This window comes from Dromaius novaehollandiae, chromosome 22 (genome assembly GCF_036370855.1).
Source record: "Dromaius novaehollandiae isolate bDroNov1 chromosome 22, bDroNov1.hap1, whole genome shotgun sequence".
Classification (NCBI taxonomy): domain Eukaryota; kingdom Metazoa; phylum Chordata; class Aves; order Casuariiformes; family Dromaiidae; genus Dromaius; species Dromaius novaehollandiae.
Genome location: NC_088119.1, coordinates 8,932,746 through 8,957,826, shown reverse-complemented (window position 1 = coordinate 8,957,826; position 25,081 = coordinate 8,932,746). Strand labels below are relative to the sequence as shown.

The 25,081-nt window shown below is 54.3% G+C and overlaps 1 protein-coding gene across 1 annotated transcript in view; it reads left to right on the top strand.

Moving 5' to 3' along the window:
- Positions 1–6,869: 6,869 nt before the first annotated feature.
- IGF2BP1 (insulin like growth factor 2 mRNA binding protein 1) overlaps positions 6,870–25,081 on the top strand; it is a 34,137-nt gene continuing 15,925 nt past the window's right edge. Inside the window, exons 1-3 of the mRNA XM_064524625.1 lie at positions 6,870–7,499; positions 8,556–8,616; positions 24,825–24,873. Coding sequence (XP_064380695.1) covers positions 7,325–7,499; positions 8,556–8,616; positions 24,825–24,873 — 285 coding nt within the window. The 5' untranslated portion in view covers positions 6,870–7,324. The remainder of the gene's footprint in view (positions 7,500–8,555; positions 8,617–24,824; positions 24,874–25,081) is intronic.

The window sequence follows — 25,081 nt, the reverse complement described above, 5'->3', positions numbered from 1 at the left end:
TACATTTGCCTCCCTGTAAACTAAGTAGCAGAGCTGCGGCTGCCCCGTTTCGCCCTACCCTACTGCACGGTGCTCAGAGAGCGAGTTCTCCGTTTCTCAGCGATAGACCTGACCCGAGGAGTCAGTGTTTCAGGAATTTGGAAATACTTTGGGAAGATCACAGCTGTGTTACTGAAACAGTCCTCCTGGTCTGCTTTGAGACACCAAAACATCTCAAGGGCAACTTTGATTTCAAAGCATTTCAAGTATTAGATGTCTCTGTAATCAGGGAAAATAGGGCTGAAAGTGACCTTAGCAGGTCATCTGTTCCTTCTCCTCCTTCCACATAGGATCAACTCTACTTAAATCACACTGAGCAGACAAGAGTCTAATTCGCTCCTGAAAGTATGCTGCAAACTTCCCAAGAAATCTCTTCCAGCGTTTGGCTCTGACTTCCCCCCGTCATCAGCACAATTTACACCGCCGTCCTGTTCCCCGTGGAGGCGGTGAACGGTTTTCCCTTCTCCCTGGGGCAGCAGTGCTTGGGTGCTGTTTTGCAGGGCTCCACGCAGGGCACCTCCGTTCTGCCGGAGGATTTCGGCAGCTGAGCATGCCAGGTGAAAGCACTGCTCTCTGCTCCGGAGGGGATTTAAGGGTGAGGGTGAGCTGTGGGTCCTAATTGTATCCAGCTATGGCCACTCAGCATTAGTGCTTGTTTTACTTCTCAAACCATGGGGAGAGAGGAAGGAGGGTTTTTTGAGTTGTTTTCCATCCCCATGCTCTCACTGAGATGGGGAGCATTAGAGCTTCTTTCAAACTCTGATCCTGGCTCAGGACCGAGTCTGTTCTCAACACAGCTTTGCTGCTGTCAAAGGGAAAGAGGCTCAAGGCTTTCTCTGGGGCTGTTTCTCTCTCTGAAATACCAGCAATGGCATGTTGCAGAGGAGGTAAGTAACCCCCACATGCTTTTTCTCATCCTGTTGCATCTTGGCTGAGCACTGGTTCTCCAAGTACCACCATCTCTATCCCGACCCCTGGCTCCACGTCCAGCCTGCTGCCCTCCTCCGAGGGCTGCCTGGGGTCTCGCTGGCCGCTCGCAGCCTTGGCTAACCCAGGTAGGTCTCTTCCATCTCAAGCACCGAGGGTTTGTGCTGTCGGGATGGGAAATCACGCATCTGCTCCCAGTTGCCAGGGCTCTGCCAGGAAGCTCAGACTTACCAAAAGGCAGCTAAGGCAGCTTTGGCTCTAGCTGAAGGCAGTGAGGATTTGCCTGGCTCCTGGTCCCATCCCTTGTGCTTAAACCTGTCCAGCACTCCAGTTTAGTTGCGTGGGGCATAAGAGATGTTCTGCCTAGGTTTACGGGAAAGCTTTTGGGCGGAGAACATCACTTCAGCCTCTCTTTTGGATTCAAACCTGCCTTCCCCTCCAGTGCTTGCAGGGATGGAACAGGTTTTTTCACAGTGGCAAAATACCAGATATGTCTTTAAATGCCAATACTCCCTTTCAACTGCAAACAAACCCCAGGGCCTTTTGAGGCTCCAGCAGTTGTTCTTGACTAATTCAGCTCACTGGTATGGCTATTTCAGATCCTCCCTGGCTGTCATTGCTTTTGAAAAATTCAAAAAAATGGGAACCACAAAACACAGAGAATATAGACTTCTGCGTATTCCATTCTCTACTGTTTTTTTTTTTCTTTTTTTAATGTATATCATATACCCCCAGGAGCAGGGACCTACAGCTTATAGCACAGTAACTGCTGTAACAAAAAGCCCATGGTGGCAGCTGTAACTCCAATGCATAAAAGATTTATTTTGACCACAGAACCATGTCAATGTAAAAATTCCACTGTCGCAACTTTTACCTCTACGTAGCTGAGTGTTGTTGCTGCTTCAAGAGGGTGCAAAGATGATCTCAACTTGCTATAGCCTTAAAACTACCTGTGCTGTGTCCTTTTAGCACTTTACCTCGCGACAGCTATCTTGATGTGAAAAACACACTTTATTCCCTCTTTGAGCATAGATAGAGCCAGAACTAAACAGCTGGAGAGATTAGAGCGGCGGAGCTGCAGGCAAGGAGAGGAAATAATCAGTTCCGATAAATCCCAAGTATGTACCAGCAGGACGAGGAACTAGACGACACTGCCCAAGTGGCCGGTTCAGTAACGCAAAATTATTTCCATCCCGTGCCCTCGCTGCTCTCCTACCATCGCGTTTCCCGCAGCCCAGCCGTGCTGGTGCCACGGCACCGGCTGGGGGGTATGGTTCAAGGTTTAGATTGTGAAATGACCTATATTTTTAAAGTGACCCACAGCAACAAACTTGCTCTGCAGTTTGCCACCTCCCAGGCTACAGTCATTTGGGGTATGATGAATTAGACAAAAATGGAAAGGCTTTAATGACTGAGCCTTTCGCTGCCTCGCGCTACGGGGAGTTTGAAAAGGGAAGGGGAGAAGAGCACTAAGTGGTGGCGAACCCTCCCTTCCCTGGGGAATCTAAATGGTGGCTTGCAATTATAGGGCCCCCATATTTGTGCTCGGGTAGTATGAATCTGGTATAAAAGCATTAATTTCAGCCCGAAGGAAATCTGATACAAATACCTGAAGTCACTGGGAGGAAAACATTTAATCTGCGCTTTATAAGTGCGGGGAATGGTTGGAGCGGAGTTCAGAAGATCAGCTGCTACATGAAATAAGGTCAGGGGGAGTTCAGCAACAGCAGAAGTCATCCTCCAAGATGCTTTCTGAACTGCATTAATTCAGTTTATCGTTGTACCAAGACCAAAACTTCCCACCATCGTTCAAGCCATCCACGGGCAGGATGGCTGCTACCACTGTGTGTCCAACTCCTCACAAGTGATTTTGAGCAAGAAAAACAGTAAACTTTCAGGTTAGGAAGGTGTGCTGTGAGGAAGTTGTTACAAATTAATCTGGGGGGAAATTGAAAATTAAAGGGACTCTACTAACAACACAATTATGGGGCTCTTTCCAATGAGCTTTATTTTTCTTTGCTTTTTGAGTTTCCTGCTTACCCAAAGCAGTGGGCTGCAGCCCCCCAGGTGAGCAAGAGCATTTCCATCATGAAAAAATGTCAATGCAAAGCAGCTTTGTTTTGTTTCAATTCGAACAGTTCTTTGCATGTGCGTGAGCCCAAACAGAGAATCCAGTTTTCTGGTCTAGGAGACCTGGAAAGTGCAACCAAGCAGAGGCAAAACCAAAGCTGACCACCCTGCGCCACAGCGAGGGCAGCAATAGCAAACAAACACAAGTGGAGAGGAGGAGAAAATAGTTGTTTGCCTGTGGTTTTCTCTTGTTTTGGTTTTAAAGAGACTCCAACTTTTAGCACCCCAGCTAAAGGATTTTTCAAGATGTGAGTTGATTTTTTTTTTTTTTTTAAGCCAGGCTTCATCTGAGTGTTTGCTTTGTTTTTAACTGAAGCACTCAAATGTTTAGGAAATATCCAAATCTTTGAGAAAGTTGCAGATTTAACCATTTCCATCTTCAGCTGTGCTGCTGCTGAGGCTCCCCGCTGGTGCTGGCCGAGGTGCCCTGGCAGGGAGCAGGGGGGCATTTCCCAGCGCCCGCTGGGGCTGCGGTGCCCCGTCTGCCCCAGCTCCAGCAAAGCTGTGTTTAAAAGCAAAGACAGCCCTGAAAAAGCTCAGAGAATCAAGGGAATTTCCAAAAATCTAGCGCGGACCTGAATTTTGTTTTTAAAGCAAACTAATTTCCCAATCAGTTTGATTCTTAACAAATTTGTCCACACACACTTTAATCAGTGGGACCTTCTTGGATAGGAGCTTCTTTTTTCCAGTCATGAATGTTTTCCACGTAATAAAAAGTGAACAAAAGGGGGTTTAAACTGTGATTCCACTTAAGTAAAAGGAAATATTTCCCCACTGTCATGTTCACTCTTCCTACTCTGCTGAATTCTCACCTATGTTTTACACACAGGCTTGCTCTGAGTTCAGATAATTTCTGCTAGCTGAGACATAATTGAAACAGATTCTGTGAAAATAAAATTCTATTTTTTTTTGCTTTATGATCCATGTATTTTACTGAAAACTTTCAGCACATATTTATTTGATAATAATTAAGACATACTTTCAAACTGTTGAAACTGAAGATTTTCCACAGTTTCTAGGGTTTTTAAATACAGCTTTAATTTTGTCAAAATTAAACATTAGTGATATCACCAGAGATTGAAAGAAAAAAATTAAAGAAAGATTCAAACAACAACTGGCAGAAAAATTACAGATTATAATCTGTTCTAGTTAACCACTAATCTGTCATAAAGATTATTTCTATTTTAGATATTTTCTGAGTCAAATCAACAATACTTCAGCAGACTGCAGGAATTACACCCTTTTGAATGAAGCCCACACTTACTGAAATCTCAGATGCATTATTTTCCACTCCCTTTCAACCTCGTACCTTAACAAATTTTCCTAAGCACTTAAGTGACAACAATTGTTTTTTGGACTTGTAGATAAATTGTCAAAACTCAGTAAGAATGTTTCTGCCTGCTTCAAGGATTTATATCTCAGGGGGGGAAAAAAAACTTTGGCCAAAATTAGATTTTATGTATAAAACCATAAACAAATTTATGTTGATGCAAGAGGGGGATCCTACCAATTTTGAAATTGTTTGCAAGCCCAGGCAAACAAATCAACTGCTCAGAGCGATTTCTAACAGCGCAGCCCTCTTTGAGAGGGTCCTGGGGGAGGAAAAAGGCCACACGTGCTTTCAGAGCTGGCAGCATCTCGGGGAAAACTGCTGCTGAGCGGTGCCCTGCTGCAGCCCTCCTGCTGCAGCCTGGCTTGCAGCCCCCTCCCCTTGGCGGGGGGGGGGGGGCACGGCTCCCTTTGCCGAGGGTCTTGCAGCCGGGGGGGGGGGCAGCCCTCTCCCCCCCTGCCCGGCGGAGGAGGAGGGCAGCTCCCCCCCCCCCCCCCCAGCAGATCAATGATCGAGCCTCTGCTGTTTGCATTCCCTAAATACCTCGCATCTGGAATGCTCCACCGAGGGGCAGGAGCTTGACTGATGGTCTTCCTTGTTCCACGTCTAAATTGAAGACTTCCCTCTTTGTTTGGCGTTTTTTTTTTTTTTTTAAGGTTGGTTCCCTTGATTTCATTACTGCAGAGGGTTATGTTACAGGGGGAAGGTGCTCGGTAAACCAATAAACAGCAACAACAAGAGTGTCGTGGTCCAGCTTAGAAATAGAGCTGAGGCAGAGCGGGGCTCACTCGTTTCAGCTTGTTTGCCTGGGACACAGGGAGCGGGGGAGGTAGGTGAGTGCTGCGGTTTTCAGCCGGGGAGCACCCGGCGTGCGCTCCCCGAGCTGCAGCACACGCATTCCCCAATTTCATCGCTCCCCTCTTTTCACCTGCGAGCTTTGAGCCTGGCTCAGGCACCGGGAGCCTGAGAAACCCGCGCGCGGACGCCGCAGCTCTCCCGCACAGCCGCCTCGGGCTGATTCACTTTGGTACTTCTAGGAGAGCCAAACGCTGCAGCTGGGAGGATGGAAACCAAACTTTCCCTGGTGAGCAGCATCTGCGTGTTTTAAAAGCAAAGATCCCGGGACGGCAGAGAATAGCTCAGATCCGGGAGGGAAAGCTGAACGCTCTTTGCTTTCAGTGCCGTTTTGCAGAGTTTTTATCGCTCCTTTGGGCGAGGGGCTGGGTAGCTGCAGCGCCCAGCGCACGCAGAGGTGCTCGCGGCGCGCATCTGTTTCCCAGGACTCGCACAACTTCGGATTTCCCAGTAACTGCGGATTTATTTACTAGATTCCCCACGCAGCTCTTCCCCGGCGCTGAGCAAAAAAAAAAAAATAAAAAATATATATATATAAAAATAAAATAATGGGGGAAAAAAATCGGCGTTTCGCGTCACGTCGCTGCCGCGCGGCGGGGCGAAGGGAGCGCTGCGGGCTCGCCCCCGCGGGGCCCCCCCGACGGGCGGGGAGCGCCGAGCAGCGCCCGCCTGGGGGGGCTGCGATATGTTTTTTGGGGGGGGAGGGTGGTGCCCCCCGCCCGCGGGCCAGCTCCCCCCTGCGCGTTTTCCTTGAAGGCGCGGAAGGGCCGGCGGTGCCTCCGCGGGGGGGCGGGGGGGGGGCGGGGAGTCGGGGCCGCCCCCGCCCGCGGCAGCACCCCAGGGCCGGGCTGCGCCGCCCGCCCCGTCGGGGGAGGCAGGAAGGAGGCTGGGGGCGGGGTGGGGGGGGGGCGCTGCTATTTTCATCCCCTCTCGAGCCTAAAAATAAAAGTCTCCAGAAAAGGCCGGCGGGGAGGGAAGGGGGCAGGGAGGGGCCGGCGCTGCCCGCCGCGGGGGGGGGGGGGAGGGGGGGGCGGCCCCGCACACGCCGCCTTGCCGTCGGGGAAAGGCCCTGCCCCAGCGCGGGGCCCTTTTGTGCCGGGAGGAGCCCCCCCACCTCCCGGGGGCTTCCGCGGGGCCGCGCAGGCAGCGCTTAAAACAATGCGGGGCCCATCCTCCCGCGGCGGGCGCGCAGCCCCGGGGGGGCGGGCGGGCGGCCGCCCCCAGCCCCTCGCCCTGGCGCCAGGGGACCTCCCGGCCCCTTTGATGCCGAAGTTTTTTACACCCAGAAAAATCCCATTGAGGCACCGGGGCCGGCGTGGGGGGAGGGGCGCGTGGGGGAGGGGCGCGGTGGGGGCGGGGGGCTGCAGCAGATGGGAAAGTGCCTCCGACGGGACGGGGCTTGGCGGGGGAGGGGGGGGGGAGCGGGTGGTTCCCCCCCCCCCCCCCCCGCCGTCGCCGCACCGGAGGGGGTGTGTGCGGGGTGGAGGTAAATACCGTAGTATTTAAATTAAAATAAATAAATAAGTGGCGGCGGCTGGGCCCCCTCCCCCCCGGCCCCTCCCCCCGGGGGCCGGGCCCTCCCGCATCACCACGTGGCTTCCTCCAGCAAACATTTTCACTCATTTTCCAGGTCGGTTTTATTTAGAGGCGGTGCCCGGCTGCCGAGAGGCGTCCGGTGACACTCGAGTGCCACTCGGCCGACTTGGGGGCCCCCGCAGCCGCCCTGCCCGTCGCAGCAGCGCGCCCCGCCGCCGCCCCCCCTCCCCTCGGAGCCCCGCCGCGGCCGCCTGCTTCCCCCCCTCCCCGGGAAAAAGCCCACCGCGGAATATAAAAAAAAGGAAAGAAAAAAAAAAAAAGGAGGAGAGAGAGAGAGGAGGGGAAAAAAAAAAAAGAAAAAAGGAGGAAAAAGCCCCCCGGCCGGCTGTGGGGTGGCAGTGCGCGGCCGGAGCCCGACGGCGCGGGCGCACGGTGGAGCCCCCCCGGGAGGCGCGCTGCGAGCCCCGCCGCCCCCCAGCCCGCGGCCCGCCGCCCCCCGCCGCCACCATGAACAAGCTCTACATCGGCAACCTCAACGAGAGCGTCACCGCCGCCGACTTGGAGAAAGTCTTCACCGAGCACAAGATCTCCTTCAGCGGGCCCTTCCTCGTCAAGGCCGGCTATGCCTTTGTGGACTGCCCCGACGAGCAGTGGGCCATGAAAGCCATCGAAACTTTTTCGGGTAAGCGGCCTCGCCCCCCCCCCCCCCGGCCTCCCCCCTCCCCGGGGCTGCGGGCCGAGCCCCCGGCCGCATCCTGCCTCCGGGCGGGGACGGCGGGACCCCCTCGCCCCCCGCTGCCCGACGGCGCTTGCATCAGCGAGGGGCCCCGCGGGGCGGGGTGGGGTGGGGTGGGGGCGACCCCCCCCTCCGCCGAAAAGCAGCGAGGGGAAGGGGAGGGCGAGGCGGGGGCCGCTCCCTCCCTCCCTCCCCGCCGCCCCCCCGGCCCCGTGGGCGCCCCCGCGGCGGCGGCAGCGCGGCGCCCGCCCCGCCGGGGCTCGGCCCGGGGGTCCCGGCGGCGGCGGCGCGGGCGGGGGGCTGGGACTTTGGCCATTTTGATTTGAAACGGGCTTTCCTGGGGCATGTGATGCGCGGAGCAGCGCGAAGGTCGCCATGCTGCTCGCAGCGAGAGAAAAAGCTCCCCGGGAAGCAGCTCGTTTTTTAAATTTTCGTTTTTTTTCTCCTTCTCCCCCCGCCCACCTCTCCCGCCAAGCTCTTCCCATCTCCAATCCCCTCTGTCCCCCCCCTCCTCGCCCCAAATAAACCAGCTGCAGAGCAGCCACCCCATTTTTCAAAGAGAAAAATCCATTTCTGCCATGGAGTTAACAATTTTGAGCCTTTTAATGGGGGGAAGGAAAAAAAAATCTCCCCGAAGGAGTTCCGCGGGAATTAACCACGAGGCCTTAAATAAAGGCAGAGAATTTTGTCTCCAAACATTATTCCTCCTTTTCTTTTGCTAAAAGCCGAGCAGTATGAACTAAGGAATTAAATATTCCTGAGGAACATTGTCCAGACAGCTAACTCGCCACTCCCTCCCACTGCTTCCCATTTGAAGCCAGTCTTATATCGAATAAAATGCACTTGTGAAGGAATCGGCAAATGCATTTGTGTGCAGTTCACCGTAATTTGAATTAAAATGAAAGGTTTCGCGTGGTAGAATGTTATCCAGGGCTTTTTTTCTTTTTTTTCTTTTTGACCACTCCACCCAGATTGTAAAAACCAGACACATTTTGTTTTTAGGGAAAGTGGAGCTTCATGGAAAGCAGCTAGAGATTGAACATTCAGTACCTAAAAAGCAAAGGTAATACAGTGTTTTATTTTCTTTTGTGTGCTTTTTTTCTTTTCTGCTGTGGGGGAGGAAAGAAAAAAAAAAAGGCCGTAAGATAAAGGAGACAAAAAATTATCCCCAAATATGTGCATGTGAGATGAGATATGTTGGCGATTTGGCTCTCGAGGTGTCCTCAGTGAGGTGGGAGTTGTTTTGGAGGATCAATGTTTAATTTCCTTTTTTTTTAATTAATATATATATATATTAAAAAAAAAAAAAAGCCAAGTGAACTCGGCAAGCAAGTTTAAACCCCAGCCGGAACAATGACCCCGCCGCCCGCCCAAGGTGATGCATGGCCGAGGCCGATCGGGGCTGGTGGTTTCAAACTTGTGCTGCCGGGAGCGTTTCCCCGGCTCGTCCCGCTCCTCGGCCGGGAAGCGGCTGCCTTTTGTTTCCCGCTGGGCTATTTAAAAAAAATTTAAAAAGGAAAAAAAAAAAAAAAGGAAAAAAGGTGGGGGGGAGGCGCTGGTGGGGCTGGGCGAGGCGGGGGGCTCGGGCGGCCCAGTGCCGGGCTGCGTGCCGCCTCCGGTGCCGTGGGCCCGGCTGGGCCTGGGCCTGGGCCGTGCCCGGCTCTGGTCGTGCCCCGCTCCGGCCTTGCCCGGCTCCGGCCTCGCCGCGCTCTTGGCCCTTTGTTGTGTGGCGTGTGGGGGGGGCGGCTGCTGTTCGGGGCAGAAACCCTAAAAAAAGAGAAATCGAGCATCCCCTTTTTTTCTTAATTATTTGATTCTGGGGGGCCCCGGAGCGAGCCCGCCCCGCCGGGGAGCGGCTCGCGGAGCCAAGCCGTCCACGTTGGATCGCGCGGGCCGGGACCCACGGGCTCCACGTGACGAGGCGGTTCCCTCCGCGGCGCCGGCGGGGAGGAGGCGAAGCGAACTCCTTCTCCCGCAACTCTTTGCAGCTTCCCTCGGGTGGACCGAAATCCCCCCGGCGTGATCCCGGGGAGTCCATTTTCCCGGCGCGGGCCGGGCCTGCCGCCAGGCCTTGGCCTTTAAAACTTTGCCCCAAACCCTCTCGGAGCCGGGAGGGCGTTTTGGGGGGGGCGGGGGGGGGGTACAAGCGCCTTGGCCTCCGTTGGCCTCGGAGCCCCAAACCCATCCCGTAATTTGCCCCGCGCGGGGTTTCGGACCCGTCCGGCGCGGGGCTGATCCATGGGGCTCGGTGCGGTGGCCGGAGCGCCGCGAGCCCCGCGGAGCTGTCGGGAAGGTGGCTGCGGAGGGGACGGGAGCGAGGCCGGAAAAAGGCCCCCCCCCCCCCCCCATAGCCTGGCTCCGTAATCGATAGCCTGTGCCCAAGGGAGCCCATTCCACGGTGTTCCCTACCCCGCTTTCCCCTGCCCTGACTTTCCTCCCCACGCGTTTTTAGGGAATTATATCAAAATGTAAATATTTCTTGGCAGTCTGCAATCCCCCCCAAAACCCCTCAAAAAACAGCAAAAAAAAGGGCGCTCGCCCCCCTGTTGTTGAAACTTCACGGTGGGTGGAATCGAAGCTAGAGGTGACCCGGCCCGTTTTGAACGAGACCTGGCAGAAACGACACGAATTCGGAGGAGCCGCTGAACCCCGGGCTGAGGGGTGTTTTTTAAATTTAGCCACATAGCCCCCATCCGCTGCCTTTAAAGCGACAGGAGCCATTTTTGCTGTTGACTTTGGTCGTGGGCTTCCCTCGAAACGCCTCGCGGGGGCCCGGCCCGGCTCCCCGCCGCGCTCGGTTTCGGGAGGCGAGTTTGCGTTTCGGGTGGGCAAAGGGACCTTTGCGGGGCTGGGGGCCTCGGCAGGTTGCTGGCACAAAGCGGGCTTTTGCCGTAGTTTACTTCTCTCCCCCCTTCGCCCCCCCTTTTCGGACGAGGAGCGAGGGGATGGGACTGCCTCTGTGTCTAAGTCGACTTTTTTTTTCTTTTTTTTCCCCCTGCTTGTCTTTAAGACTGGATTTTCCAGTTTAAAGACGCACAGAACAGGAAATGGTTAATTAAGAGTAGTAAGGGCAAAATCAGATGCGTTTGGTGTGACCTGAAACAAACGCCTCCCCCCAACCTGATAGGGATTTTTTTTTTCTGGCAGTGTAGAAATGTGGAAAACAAGTTGTGTTCATTTGCGTGCTTTCCAGATAATTTATAAAATAAAAATTTGGCTTGATGGTTGTGTTTCTTCTGTTTGAAACTGCAGACGATAATGCTCAGTAAAACTGGTGTGGATGTTTTTTGAAAATGAATGTATACAACAAAATTACTTGTTGTAAATGAGTCTTGCATGTTGGTGTATTTCCTTTAAAAATCTTGCTTACCCCTGATCCCATCCTAGAAATGAATTAAAAAATAGAGAATGTGTTAAGATTGCATTGGAGAGAACGCTTGGTGTGTAGTTGCTGCACCAAAATGCACAGGCATGGTAAACTGATTTAGAGCTGTTTAATCACAGAGAATCTCCAAATAACACTTAAAGCTGCAAATTACGTTAATGATTATAGGGAACCATTTTAAAGAAATGCTTTAGAAATATTTGACTATAAAGAAAAGGCACTGCTGGTAAATATGTCACTTCGTTCTTTGCAGTGAGTCCTTCAGAAACCCCCTCAGTTTTAAAGTTTGTTTGGAATTTTTTTTTTAAAGTATCTCATTGCTATTTTGAAGTTATTTTTTCTGCAACTTTGCTACTGGCAAAAAAAATTTGGCAAAACCTAAGAAAATATATGTGTGTATATATATATATACATATATATATATTCAAACCTGAAAATTATTACATGCTTTATTATTCAGAGCTTTAAAGAAGAAAAGATCCTTTAAAAAAATAAGTTCAGCTTCTCCTGAAGATTAAGAATTGGTTGGGGGGGGGTAGGTCTCTGTGCAACTGAAAAGCCCTAAGCAGATAGCATTAAAAAGAATGAATGAATGAATAAAGGAGGAGGGGTGAAGGGGGGAAAAAAGTGAATCCATCAGGCAGACATTCCAAATATGAGGAATGTGGAAGTGAGTCGACCAGAGAGAATGAAACCAAGTAATTGGGGGGAAATAGTGAGTTTGGCTGATAACAGCCAATATACTTAAAACTAAAAGGATTTGTGCAGGGCATTTTTAAGTAGAGGCAATTCATAAACAACGCATGTGTTTAAAGAGTCAGTGAACTCCCAAGCAGGAGTGGGAATTACTATATGTTATTAATTACAAGAAGATTTAGTGCAGTGTATAGAGAATTGGGTGGATAAATCTTGAATTGCCATTTTATTTTTTCAGACTTTGTTTCAAATTAATGCATTTGCACACTGTAGAAGCGCTCTTTTGTGTGTGCATAATCATGGAATTAATTATTCATAACGAAATATTTAAAAACTTTTGATAACAGCGAGTGCAAATTCTTTGTTCTTAAGTATTAATTTGAAAATGTGCCTTCCTACCTAGAATTCTGTGGATTCTGTGAAAATTGAACCTAAAAAAATGCAGTAGGTCTTTTTTGTGTAAAATAAAGATACTATCTCAAATGCTGAGACAAAATATGCTTTTAAGCCATTCTTAAGATCAGCCACTTCCCCTAGAACAGGTCTGTTTTGGAAGTTACAGTATCATTTAAAAATTAGCAACATTCTTGTATACAGCAGTGTTTGAAGATTGAAACACAGGCTGAATGATACTTCCTGGGAATTTTGAGTTTAATATGATCTCATTCATTATTATCTTTGATAACAAAAAAAAGTAAGAATCTCAAGACTTCTTTTTGGATTTAGGAATGTCCAGCCCTTAGCCAAAAGCCAGCTTTTTAATACTTCTTTTACACCTCTGAGAACTGGAGTAATTTGCAAATTAATATGATTTGATCCCTTCCTGCTGGGAAAAGCTAGAAATAATGTGTCATTTTCATCTGCCGCTGGAGCGAATTTCATCAGTTAGGTGCAAAACTGAGATGAGCTGGCCAATTTTAATAAACCTGGGAGAAAAGCCACGCTTACCAAGGCGCAGCCTGGCTCGCCTCCCTGCCCCAGCTGCCAAGCAGGTAGAGGAGCTGCCATTTGAGCGCCTGCTCCGTAGCCCTGGTTTCACACCGGGGAGGAGGGGCTCCTCTCTGGGTGCCCTTTGCAAAGAGTTGGTGATTTTTAATCTGGAAGGGAAGAAGGGATTTGCCTCTCCGGAGAGCAGCCCCGGCCACTGCCAGGGCTCGGGGCGCTTCTCCGCTTTAATTTCTTTCTGTCTTTGCCTTTTAGGTTAAGAAACGAGCAAACAAACCCCGGCGATACGGATAAGGGAAGTGGGGTTAAAGTACTCGCTTTGAAAATCGAGACCTTTTCAGGATTTAGAAATGTGGAAGACTCCTGCCCCCCGCGCCCCCTCCCCTGCCCCCAGCCCAGCAACGTTAATGTTTTCCAGAGCTGCCGGTAGGGTCTGGAGAGGGCAGGCGGCGCGAGGGGCTGCGCGGCGCGAGGGGCTGCTCGCCGTGGCCGGAGCGGGGAGCGGGCGGGAGGTTCCCGGCCCCCGTCAGCCCCCGGCGCCTGCTTTCGGCCCCGCTTTCCCGGCTCCTCGTGCCGCCCTCGAGGCACGCGGGGCCCTGGCTCGCGCCTCCGCAGCAGGCAGGGATGAGCAGGGCGACGCTAACAGCGAGGGCTAAACCCGGGGCTTGCGAGTGTCTTTGGAGGAAAAAGCTTTCCGGATAAGATGGGAGATTTATTTTTTTTTTCCGGACTCCTCTCGTTTCAACGAGCGCGAGCCCAGCCCGAGGTGTGTGCCCCAACGTCGCCCGCTCCTGCGGAGCGCTGGTCCACGCCGCCAGCTGCCCCTCGCGGAGGGGTCCTGGCCACCAAGCAGGCAAGGCTAAAGCAAGGGATAGAGGGGGGAAAAGGCAGTGATCAAGGTGTGTAGGATCTGTGCGTCATCTGGCTGCGAGGCTCCCTGTTGGCTGATGGATCCGAGTCTCCCTGCGCCTTTCAGTACTTATTCTGCCCCGTTTGGAGCCTGCAAATGCCCAGGGAGGGTCTTCGGCCGGCCAGCTGGGCGTTTGAGAAAGGCACCTGCCCAGCAAAGTTTATGCAGTTAAAAAACCAGTGGAGGCATAGGCGAGGTGGGGCTCGGACCTGGGGCTAGCCTAACGCAGCGCCCTGCCGCCGGCCATCCCAGGGAGCAGCGCGGGAAGGGCTGCCGAGGCGCTTGCATCATGGTACCTCGCCAGGAGAGCTTCTCCGAACCTTTTCTTGCTTGAAACCGGGTGCCCCGACCCACGGGGGTTTCCCTGCGGTCCAGAGACTGGTGCTTTGTTTGATGCTGCCTCTGTTTCCTGTTGGCTTGGTATTACCAGCAAACGTGCAAGGCTTTTTGTGAATTTAGCGAGGAAATCCTTTCCTGGGGTCTTGCCGAGGGTTGCTAGCTCTTCCCGGCTGACCGGGAAGCGGGAGCAGCGGCAGGCATCTCGGCTGGTTTTCTTCAATTCCGGAAAACCGTGTGCGCACCTCTCTGTCCGCTCCCACCGCCGCCTTTGCGGGGACCCCGGAGCTGCTCCACCTGCCCGGCCCTCCAAACCCGGCGTGCGGGTGGAGGCGAAGGGCTGTGATGCTGTTCAAAATGTCTCGAAACAAAGCTGGCTGTTGGTTTTACGCTGTGCGATGGTGTCCTGGTGAAAGAAGCATTTGTCTCTGTTGGAAAGTGAATGCAAGATGTTATTTTAAGGTGATTTTCTTAAAGCCAGCATGCGTTTTCTTGTTCTGATTGAATAGCAACTTATTGAAGGGTAGCGGAAACCAATTCCTGCTCGATCTGTATCCCGTGGCCCCTCTCGGGGACGCGCGGGAGGTCTCGGCAGTGTTGGGTGTGTCGGCTACGCGGGATGTGGCTTTCCAAAGCCGCGCGCTCCCCACGATGCCGGCTGCCGCGCCCGGAGCCAGTTCCCGCGACTGCGGCTTGGCCGCGCTCGGGCTCCGAAATGTGGGTGCCGCTTCTGAGCCGGAGGCTTCGGGGCGCCCGGGTGGGCTGCGCGTGGTGGGAAGCACCGCTCCCCGCTGTGGGCTCTTCTCTCCGCCCCGGCATCCTTCCATGCGGGAGCTTCCCAGCGGCACGCGTAATCAAATCCCGACGGCAGAGGACGTTTCGTTGATTTTCACGTAGAGTCTTGTGTGGGATAAATCAGCGTGGCTGGTGTCGGAGATGGGGCAAAATCGGGCAAAATCCATAACCGGGGCGGGAGCGGAGCAACTTGCTCTGTCTCCTCGCTATGGCAGCGCGGGAGGAGCGCGGCAGCAGCCGAGGTGCAAGAGCATCCTTGGACTGAGCCGGTTTCCCGGCACGCAGGAGCAGGGCAGCCCAGAAAACGGGAAAATAAACAAGGATCTATGTGTCTGTCCGTCTCGGAGGAGCGCTGGCGATCCTGCAGGAAATGGGTCATTTATTTTATTGTAACTGACACTCGGGAGCCCTGACATGGTCAGAGCTGAAATTTCACACTTTTCTGGCTACTGTAATTGTCTGGTCCGGATGGAGAGAACCGGTTTAAGGGAATAAAACGTAATCCACGTGTACGCCGGGCTGAACTGGGTCCGCGCTTTGTTTTTAGGAGTAATCCACCCAGTCGAGTTTAAAGCGCTGCGAAGGCAGTGCAAATACAATAAAAGCAGCGGCAAAGCCGAGCACCGGGAACGGCTCGGAGCTGGCAGGGCTCCACGGAGAGCGCAGCGAGATGCAAATCCCGCGCCGGCCGGGGGTATCGCGCAGTGTAAACAGCGCTCGAGATTACGGCAAAATTGATTTGCACAAAACGGAGAAAGTTTTGATGCTGCTGAAGGTCCTGCTGCCGTTTCCTTTTACAAAAGTGGAGATCCCATGGGAACTGCCTCCGTTGCCAGCGTCAAACAGATGGGAGAATTATGATCAGGATCGGGGGAGGGGAGGGTGCTCAGGGCCAAATTTTCACCCCCAATTGGAGCCAGATTTTCCAATTTGCATTTAAGTGTCGGACTAAAACCTGCGTTTTCAGGAGTGACTCGTGCCTGGTGTGCTGAGCACTCTTGAAAAGTGTGACTGTCACGGTTCCTTCTCGCCTCGTGGCATTTGGATCCACCAGCTCCAACGGGCACCGAGAAACCTCTTCTGGGGGGACCGAACTTCACGCTTCCTTAAGGAAATGTTTAGGGATCTGCATGTGGGAAAGACTGGGAACCTTCTGGATGCAGAAAAAGGGGTTGTGCAGAGAACTACCTGCAAAGAAATGATGTCTTTATTAGGATATTGCCGGCAACAGCCGGTGTACACCTCGGAGGTGTCGCTCGGGAAGCGCACTGTCCTCGCCGGCAAAGGTGATCGAGGACTGTGAGTTCTGCTGTTAGGGTTTATAACGTGCTTCTTATCTGAATTATTCAGCTTTTAATGCTGGTCTTGTGCAAGCAGAATCAGTCACCATATAAATATATATATATAAATATATAGATATTTTATATATATATAAATACACACACGTATATGTGTGTGTGAGTATACATGTTTTCTTAAAGTCAGCTGCACTTTGAAGGCATTAACTCGTGTTTTTTGATCTCTCTTTGGCACAAGAGTATTTACAAACAAGTTGACCAAGTGGGCAAAGACTAAAAGAAAATTGCAAGCGGCTCTGTCCGGACAAGGAGCTTGTGGCTGCGATCCTCTTTTATGGAGCTGTTTGTTTGTGTGCGATTTCACGAGGAACCATGAACCTCATCTAAATTTGTGCTTTTAGGCTCAGATTCACCAGGCTCCTGAGGACGTGTTCAAACAGGGGAGTCCTCCTTTTGAAGTTAACGGGGCTGCCTCAATGTTAAAACGAGGCATGTGCTGAATTTGAGCCTAAATATACAACTTTATATGAACTTTATACAGTCATTGTTTAGCAGGCAGTTACAGCTGAACTAATAAGGCAACAAACTTCTCTGACATCTGTAGCCTCTTCTCGCTTACGGACAAGGCGCGGAGAGGCCGTGACTCTTATATTCGATATGTGCTTGAGGGCAGTGGATTTCCGTAACTTTCTTCGTGCTGCGGGTTGGTTGAAGAGGTTTTGCCGGTGAGCCTTTGCCCGTCACGTGATGACATTTCTGCCCCTCCCGGCTGCACGTGCCTAGCACGGCTATTTGCACAGCGCAAATTTTGTATTTGGTTTCCCCGAATACTTCTCCGTGCAACTTTGGAAGCTACTTTCCGCCACCGTTTGTGGCAGTGAAAGAAACTTGGCCAAGTGGATGTTTGTGGAAGGCAGACGGGAGAGAGGGCATGAACGTGTCTGAAGGGAATTCACTTGGGAAAAAATCCAGATCAGAAACCCGGGTGGTTTTGTGCTGGATTTCTAACTGTGCATTGAATTTCTTTGGCGTTTGCCAGTTTGGCTTTTAATGTTGCCCGTGCCAAAGCAGCGGAGGGTTTTGAGGGCCTTGGCTTAGGCACTGCTCCTTACCCCGTAGTGCCGTGTGTGGGCAGGAAAGGAGACGACTCCCATCCTTGCTGTTGCGTGGGCCAGGGCTGTTTTCTAGCTCCCACCGCGCCCTATCCAGGCTTTCCCCTTTCCCTTTTCTCCTCTCGTTCCCTGTCCCCTCTACCACACAAAAAAAAACCCCAAAACCCCCACACCCCAAACCCAGCAACCACAAGGCATCTTTCTCTGTCCCAAAACTTAGCATCTCCTCTGCTGCTGCTCCGGCTCTGCTGGGACAAGGACGGAGCCGGGGTTCAACCGTCGCGGTGGTCCGCCCGGGCAGCGCTGCCGGACAGGGAGCTGCTGCGGGAAACGGGAGCCCGGTCGCATCCGTGCGGATGCCAAGGCATCTGGCTGAGGTGCGGAGAGAAGCGGGGAGCCCGACAGATGCTTTCGGGACCCCTCAACCCCTCTTTGGGCCCTTAGCCCCCCGCGAAGGGTTGCCACCTCGGGGGCAAGCGTTTTGTGGAGGGAGGCAGGGAGCCGCTCGCTCGTTTCCGTGCGGCTGAGGCGAGATCGGGGGCCTCTTTCTGCCTGGGGGCTCCTCATGGGGACCGGCCCCGGGCGCTGAGCCCCCGGCTGGGAGCACGTGGGGGATGCTGGGGGCCCAGCGTGGCACCCGCGGCCCCTTCTCCCCATCCCTGCGGCCCGGGCGGTCGGAGGTCTGCAGAAAAACCAGTCACGTCCTCACCCGAAGCGGGAGGACCGGCAGGTCTGAGTGCGGCACCGCGGGTTTTAACTCGAGTTTTGGTAACAGGGTCTCCACCCTCGCATTAAGCTCCTAAAACGGTCTAATCCGTGCTGTAATTTCTGGAGTCTTGCTAGACTCCATTCGCGACTGCCTTTGATGTTGGAGGGCCGGTCCGCGTGCGCTCATCGCTCTGGTCCGACATGGCGCGGCTTGTCCGTCCTGCGCTGCTTTGGAGCCGGCTTCATCCCCGCCGGGCACGAGGGGCCACGGAGTCGGGCCCCCTTCTGCAAACGGCGCGAAGGGAAACCTCGGCGCAGCTTGCCGTAACCTCGCGTGCGGAAACAGCCCTGGAGCTTGCCCGCCTCCGCTCCGCCTGTCCCGCTTCCCTCGGCCCCCTCGTGACACAGGCGTCAGCCTGCAAAACCCTCAGAAACTGCCAGCACTTCTGCTTCCTCTTCCTCTTCCTCCCCGGCACTTGCACGTGCTTGTGCGCACGGAGGCGTCGGAGAGGTGAATCCTTGCGGGACCTCTTGGCCTCGACTGAACCCCCCTGCGCAGGTTATCACGGTGCTCTGAGCTCAGGGTGTTTGCAGGATCCCCGGTAACGGCCCAATATCCTGGGGATTTGGGGATGCAAGAGAAGAAGATGGCCCCTGCCGCTTTCCGTTTGCAAACCTAAATGAAAGATGTCTCAGTGACAGCTGTCAGTCACCCTGCTCATTTTCCTAGTAGAGATGTTTAATATGAGGTAATCGGTGATCTAAGGCCCAGCAGGAGCCTGTGCTGAGGTGGGAGCTGGTGGCCTTTCTGCTGCGCTTGGGGTGTCTCGGGGCACGCAGGAGCTGCTCTCCTGTTCGCTCGGCCCCTTTGCAAAGCGTGAGATCCCCTTGAGGCAGCCCTGAGCCCATTCTCACCACCACAAGCCCATTCCCACCACCACGGCCACTGGAAACCAGTTAGAACCGCGGCCCGGGGGCTGGAGGAGGGCAGAGCTGCCCTCTCGTGGCAAGGAGAAGTGGGCGAGGGGTTTGTGGGTGGCACCGGCCTGCGGTAGCCCCTCGCGGGGGGAGCAAGTCGGTATAACCATGCTGCTGGTTTCACGCCCTCAGAGATTGCATTTTGTGTTGGATCTGAGCGAGGATGGCAGGAAACCTGGTAGACCGACAAATCTTCTGTGTTAAGTGACCGAAGTTGCAGCTCCTGGAGGCAGGCGACTGGGCGAGAACCTGCTCTTAGCACCCTCTCTAGTCTCAGGCAGCTTCCAGCCTCGTGAAGGGAGATGTTCTGAAATGTGATGTAAAACTACCTTAGAGGTCTCAAAAACCAAAATTCAAAGTATTCTTTATCTCGTATGTGCTTTTATTCGTGTGTTGTGCATAACACCAAGGGTGGAGAGAAGTTCACAGCCATTTGGAGCTGAAAGTGCTCACTTTGAGCTGTTGGACACGTGCGGGTGATGTTGCATATGCCCTTGCCCAGCTGTCTTAGTCTGTTGTGTTGTGCTCTTCCTGGACAGTCTCTCCTTGCGGTCTCTGAAGCGCTTTGAGATCCATGGGTGAAAGATGAGGTGAAAAGCAAGTCTCACTTCACCTCTCTTCTGCACCCTTCCACGTGTAACATTTGACAAGAAAATTTGCCTCTGACCACTGCGTTAGGTGACTTGTTCATAGTCCAGTTGGTGCTTGGCTGATGCCAGGTTTGGTAAAGGTCTGTTTGAGATTTGCCATTTTAGATTTTCTAAAGTGGCAAAAATTTACCAACTCATTTCCGTGGCCAGCAACTCGGCAGCAATGTGACCAAGTTGCATCACATTTGGAGCTGGCTAGGAGGGTATCATATGTCCATAATCCTCTGCCCGTTTTTCGGAGGCATTGCGTGTTGTTAGAGGTTTAGCGTTGGGATGCTGGTTGCGCGTCGCTTGGCTTTGGGGCATGTTCGGAGTGTCAGAAAGAGCCTTTCACTACGTGGCAACCCGCCAGCAAATTAGAATGGAGAGATAGTGCAAAATGGACACGTTGTATAAAACTCATCTATCTTTCCTCTCTATTACTTACTGTTAAATTTGTCCTGTCCCCAGATACTTGATATATTGACTTTGGCAAGAACCAAACGCAGAAGTCTAGGAGCTGATGAGAGTCTTTCTCCGGGCAAGATAGGCATAAAGGTTCTCATCAGAGGTGTCTTTGAGGTTTTTTTGCATTTTTTGAAGCATTGAGCATTGACTGCTCTCAGAGGTCATCACTTAGCTAGGTGGATAGGGCATGTGCTCCATGCCAGGACCAAGCGACTCCCCATCCATCTGTGACCGAAGGAAAAAACGAGGAGTGGAAAGGTAGCACAGCAAGTTGATAGAGGAGGGAATATGAGCCAGAGCATCTTTTCCCAGGTTTTAGGCATCAAGCTGTCCCTTCCCTCTGTACCCAAGATGCAGCAGCTCTTTTAAAGGAGTTCTCTGAGGTTTCCAAAGGGACGTTTGCGGACAACTCCTCATTCTCGGCAGCTTCTGGAAAAATCTCATCAATTATTAGGCGTGATTCTCTGCGTGCAAAGTGGTTCCGAAAGAGAGGTAATGGGCAGAAACCAATTAAACAGATTTATGAGTCCAAAATCAAATTGCGGTTGCTGAGATGATGGATGGAAAGGATTAATCACGTTGTGCCGGCTTGCCAGAGATAATTGCTAGCCAAGGCGAGTAGATTTGCACGCGATTCTTGCAGGAAGGATGCGCACGCGTTTCTCTGCCATCCCGTGTCCGGTTCGCTTCTGCCGCCGTCCCTCCTCCTGCGAGCTCCACGCTAGAAGCTGAAGGTCTTTGTTGACTCCCTAAAGGCCTCATCTCCTCCGGAGGGGCCTCTCGGATCGGTTCTCTTCCCCTCACTAGCAAACCTTCGAGGGGCTGAGCCCTGGTTGTGCTCGGGTTTTCCTGCCGCTGCTTTAATCTAGCCATTATGTGTATTTGCATATTTCTTCCTCACCCTCCTCTTTCTTTTATTCCACCCTCAGATCTCTCCCTCGCTGGCCGTCCCACCGTTCGGGTGCTCCCGTTGCCCGGGCGCGGCGGGGTCTCCGCTCGGGTGCAGAACCGTCCCGCTCCGGCGAGCGGGGAGCAGCGCGGCCGCGGCGCTGCGTCGAGGCCTGGGAGAGGCGTTTTGGAGGCGGGGGTGGTTCGCGGCCAGGATGCCCCTCGCGCGCTCGCTGGGCGAGACACAGAAAAGTCATTGTTTAAATCGATGTTTCCTAAGACATCCGAAAGCTGAGGCTCTTTTCAGGAAAAGAAAATGGATACCGTTTTCCCTTCCCGGTCGTGTTCCTGCTGGATGTTGCTGAACTGTAGTGCGTTTTGGGGCTTTTTTAGGGTTCTCGCTCTTTCTTGTCTTCCTTGGGGCGCGGGTACGGCTGTCACCTGCTGCACATCGCGGCGCAGGATCGGAGTCCGAATCCCACCTGGACCAGTTGCTTGGGACGAAGGCAGCTTCCCGCGGAGGGTGGGGGTCAGGGTGCCTGGGTGCTGCGGGGCGGGGGCCGCGTGCAGGCCGTGGCGTGGCCAGGAGAGGGCACTGATGCTCTGAGCACTGGCAGCAAACCTCAGTGCTGGGGGGGGAAAAACCCCAGACCTGTCGGCTGGGGGTCTCCCTGCAAGCCCCCCCCGCGCCCGGCCCTTGGGCAGCGCCAGCCCGGGTGGGCGCTTTGGTGACGTCTCGATGGGTGACGGCTCGATGGTTGACGGCTCGGCGTCAGCGGTGGCCCTGGATCTCAGAGCTCTGCTTCTCAGCTCGTTGCGAGCTCCGGGGAAGTTTTCCGGTGGTTCCTCTCCGTTGCCACCCTGAGGGTTTTCTTCCAGAGCACAAAGGCTGGGGAAACCAGAGCGGGACCCGCTGCACCTCGGCGAGGAGCAGGGTGGGAGCGCGGATCCCTGAGCGGCGTCGGTGGGGGGAGGCTTGGGCTGACCCCCCCCGGAGGGGTGCTCCTCACCGGGGACCCGCTCCCGCTGCCGGCGCCTCGGCGAGGTTTGTGCTCGGCATGGGAGGATCCCGGGCTCTGCTGCTGCGCGAAGGGAGCCTGGATTGAGAGCAGCATCCAAACATCCGCTGGTGCCCGCGCCGCCGGGCTTCCCTCCGAGGAGGGGGCGAGCGGCTGCGGCCGCCGAGCAGGTACCTCCTTTTCGGGGCTTTTGCTTTCTCACCAGTGAAGGGAGAATCGGAAACGCTGCTGTCTCGCAGAGATGCTGGCAGATTGAAAGCTTATCAATTTATAAGGGAAAAGCGAGCAATTTCAGCCACAACTTTTCTCCGAGTCCCCCTGGCAACGTTTGTGTCTTAGCAACCACATTTTCCTATTTAAAAATGTTTAAAACATTAAAAAACAACAACAACAACACATTAAGCACAGGATTAAGTGCTTTCCTGAATCAAAGCCTAACTAGATAAATGAAAAGCTGTTAATTGAATCAGGGATGCACTGTGTTTTCAGCCCCCCAATTTGCATAACATTTGCATGCGATTGAAAAGCCATCATTAATGTTATTTAGTTCTAGTAGGTCCCCCAATGTCTCTGGCTGGGCCAGACAGGTTGGAAGCCGTCCTCCTCCGGCCCCGAGGACTTCCCTAAATTGCCGCTTCCGGCCTTGGTGGGAAATGGCCCAACTTGGCTCGTCGGTCGGGCCGGGGATTGCCCGGAGCTTGGCTACCGTGGCGGCGGCGCTTGGCTTGCGTGGCTTCCCGTCGCCTCCGCTTTGGGAAGCGTGCGGCGAGGGATGGAGCGGGCCCGTGCTCCGGGGAAAAAAGAGAGTTTAAACATGGCGGGACCTGCTTCGAGCGAGGAAAACAGAGCGGTTTGTTTATCTGTGGCTTCATCCGTAGCTGCGGCCGCTGCCGGGGGCTCGGGAGGGGCGACAGGACGGGGCGGCGGTCCCGCCTGCCGGGCCCCGCGCTGGGTTTTGCAGCTCCGGCAGCGGGTCTCCCACCCTCGCAGGGTTTTCGTGGGTGTCGAGGCTGTTCAGAAATAATCCCGGTGTCCTGGGTGCGGTTGGAGGAATTAGCAAGTCATTAACGTATTAATGAAACCGCCCCGGTCGAGTGCGCCCGGTCCCGCGTGGGCCATGGCACAACACCACGCTCCGACCCGGGCGGCCGTTCCTCCCGGCTCCTTCCTGCTGGGCGATGGAAGCAGAGATCCCAGCCTGTTCGTGGTGCCTTTTTTTCTTTTTTTCTCCCTAAAGGAGAAAATTAGCTGCCACCAGCAGGCTTACGGCGCGAGGCCGTAAATGGCTCTTTTCTCTCGGCGGTGCCTTCGATTCCGGTCACGTAGGTACCGAGCACATGCTCTGCCCGCGCCGGTCTGCCGCGTGCGACCGAAGCTTTCGTGGCAGGGGTGGGTGGGTGGCTGGTGACTGGCTTCCCCCGGCCCTTTCGGTCCTCTGGGCCCTCCCTGGCCTGGGACGATCTTTGCATTCGCGGTTCCTTGATCTTTGCATTCGTGGTTTCTTAATCTTTGCGTTCGCGGTTTCTTAGTCTCTCGCCCATTCATTTCAGGGCGCGGATTAGCACGTGAACAAGAGATCTGCTTTGCTCTCGGGCTCCCTTCCCCCGCTTCCTTCCCGCATCCCCCTGCCCAACCATTGCAATGTTAAGGGTTTTTTTTTCCCCATCTGCCTGGTTTGCATCTGCGGCAGTGGTGATATCGGGTATTTCGGAGCCGGCCGGCCAGCCGAGCCCGCTGGGGTGCTAGAAATCATTCTGCCTCGTTTTGCCTTTGCGAATGGGCGAGAAGCCCCACGTCTTCCCGGCCGTCCCGCTCTGCATCCAGGCAGCTTTGGGAAATGTCGTTTTGGGTTTTGTCCCAACCCGACGGACCGCAGTGGCCTTCTCGGGCAGTTTGAGGCGGGAGGGTTTAAACCAGCGGCGCGCATCGGTGGGGACGGCGGTGACGTTCCTGCGGCGCGGGAGCCCCGGGTTCAGAGAGCGGTTGCGATCGGGTGCCGAGCTCTCAGACGCCCCGAAGCAGAAGCAGTCGAGCCCGGCTTGTGCCAGGACACGCGCTTCTCTCCTCCGCGTTGAACCAGTGAACGGTTGCCCTTCGCGGCAACCTCCGGAGACCTCCTGGGCTCCAAAATTCACTTTTTGGGTCGGCAAAGACGCAGTGATATAGGTGCTTGCAAGAAGCTCGCGGCCCCCTCGCTGGCTGCCTGAAATGGCATTAATTTATGAGCAGCTCCTGGCTCCTGGGAGCAAAGCCGGGTGCCGGTGGCAGCCCGGGGAGGCCCAGGGACCGGCTGACGGGCAGCAGCGAGCTGAGCCCGGGGGCTCCGCGCGCCCCTCAGCTGTCGGCAGCAGCTGCCAGCCACGGGAGATGCCGCCGGCGAGGTAAATTCAGCATCGGGATTGAGAAAAGGCTCGTCTATTTTGGGAGGAGGGAGGTGGGAAAGAGCCAGAGCGGAGGCTTGCGTATTCCCGGCCGGCCTTCCGGGCAGCCCGGTGTCGCAGCTCGGCCCAGCGTTCTCCGCCGCTGCTCCCTCCTCGGGGTTTCCGTCGCTCGCTCGGGAAGGGCGACCTGGTGCAGCGGCCGTGCTGGAGGCCTCGGTGCTCCCCAAACCACCCTGCGAGCCCGGATCCCCTCCGCGTCTGCGAGGCGGCTCCGTCGCGGGAAGCCGGGGTTAGCCGCTTTCCCGGAGGAGCGGTGCTCCGAGCGGAGGAGCCGGGCGGGCGGATGCAAGCGGGAGGGCAGGCTGCGTGAGGCAGGGCTGCCCTTTTGCTTTCCAATCCTCATTTATTCTGGCCAAACTCTTCCTGCTTTTACGGCTGGGGCCGTGGTGGGGCTGTAACTGGTGCAGAAAGACCGGGAGAAATGTTGTCTCGTCCTGGTGCACCCGAAGCTCCCGGTGTAAATCGGGGCGTCCCCAGGCCCTTCGGGCTCCTCTGCAAGGCAAGAGCAAGGGCCAGGCGTCCTTCGCGGAAAGCCATCGGATACCCTGGTAGCATGTGGAAACGCAGAGCTCGGTTAGATATGTCAACGTGAAAAAATTCAGTGCAAGACAGCTGTAGTTTTGACACCAAATTTGGTTTCAAATAGCTTTTCATTTATTTCAGGAGCCGGAAAATTCAAATCAGAAACATCCCGCCCCAGCTGCGATGGGAGGTAAGAGGAGCAGCCCAGGGGCCCTGGGCAAGCCAGGCCTAAGAGCACTCGCCCCAGGGAAGTGTAGAGCAGATTGAAGGACTAATTCCCATGCAGGTTTCTGTACTTGGGATTAAAGTCGATTTGTCCTTTTCCTTGTTCCCAATTGGAAATAATTATAGCAGATCCATGTAGCTTATTCCCCTTCAATTACAGGAGCAAAGTCTAC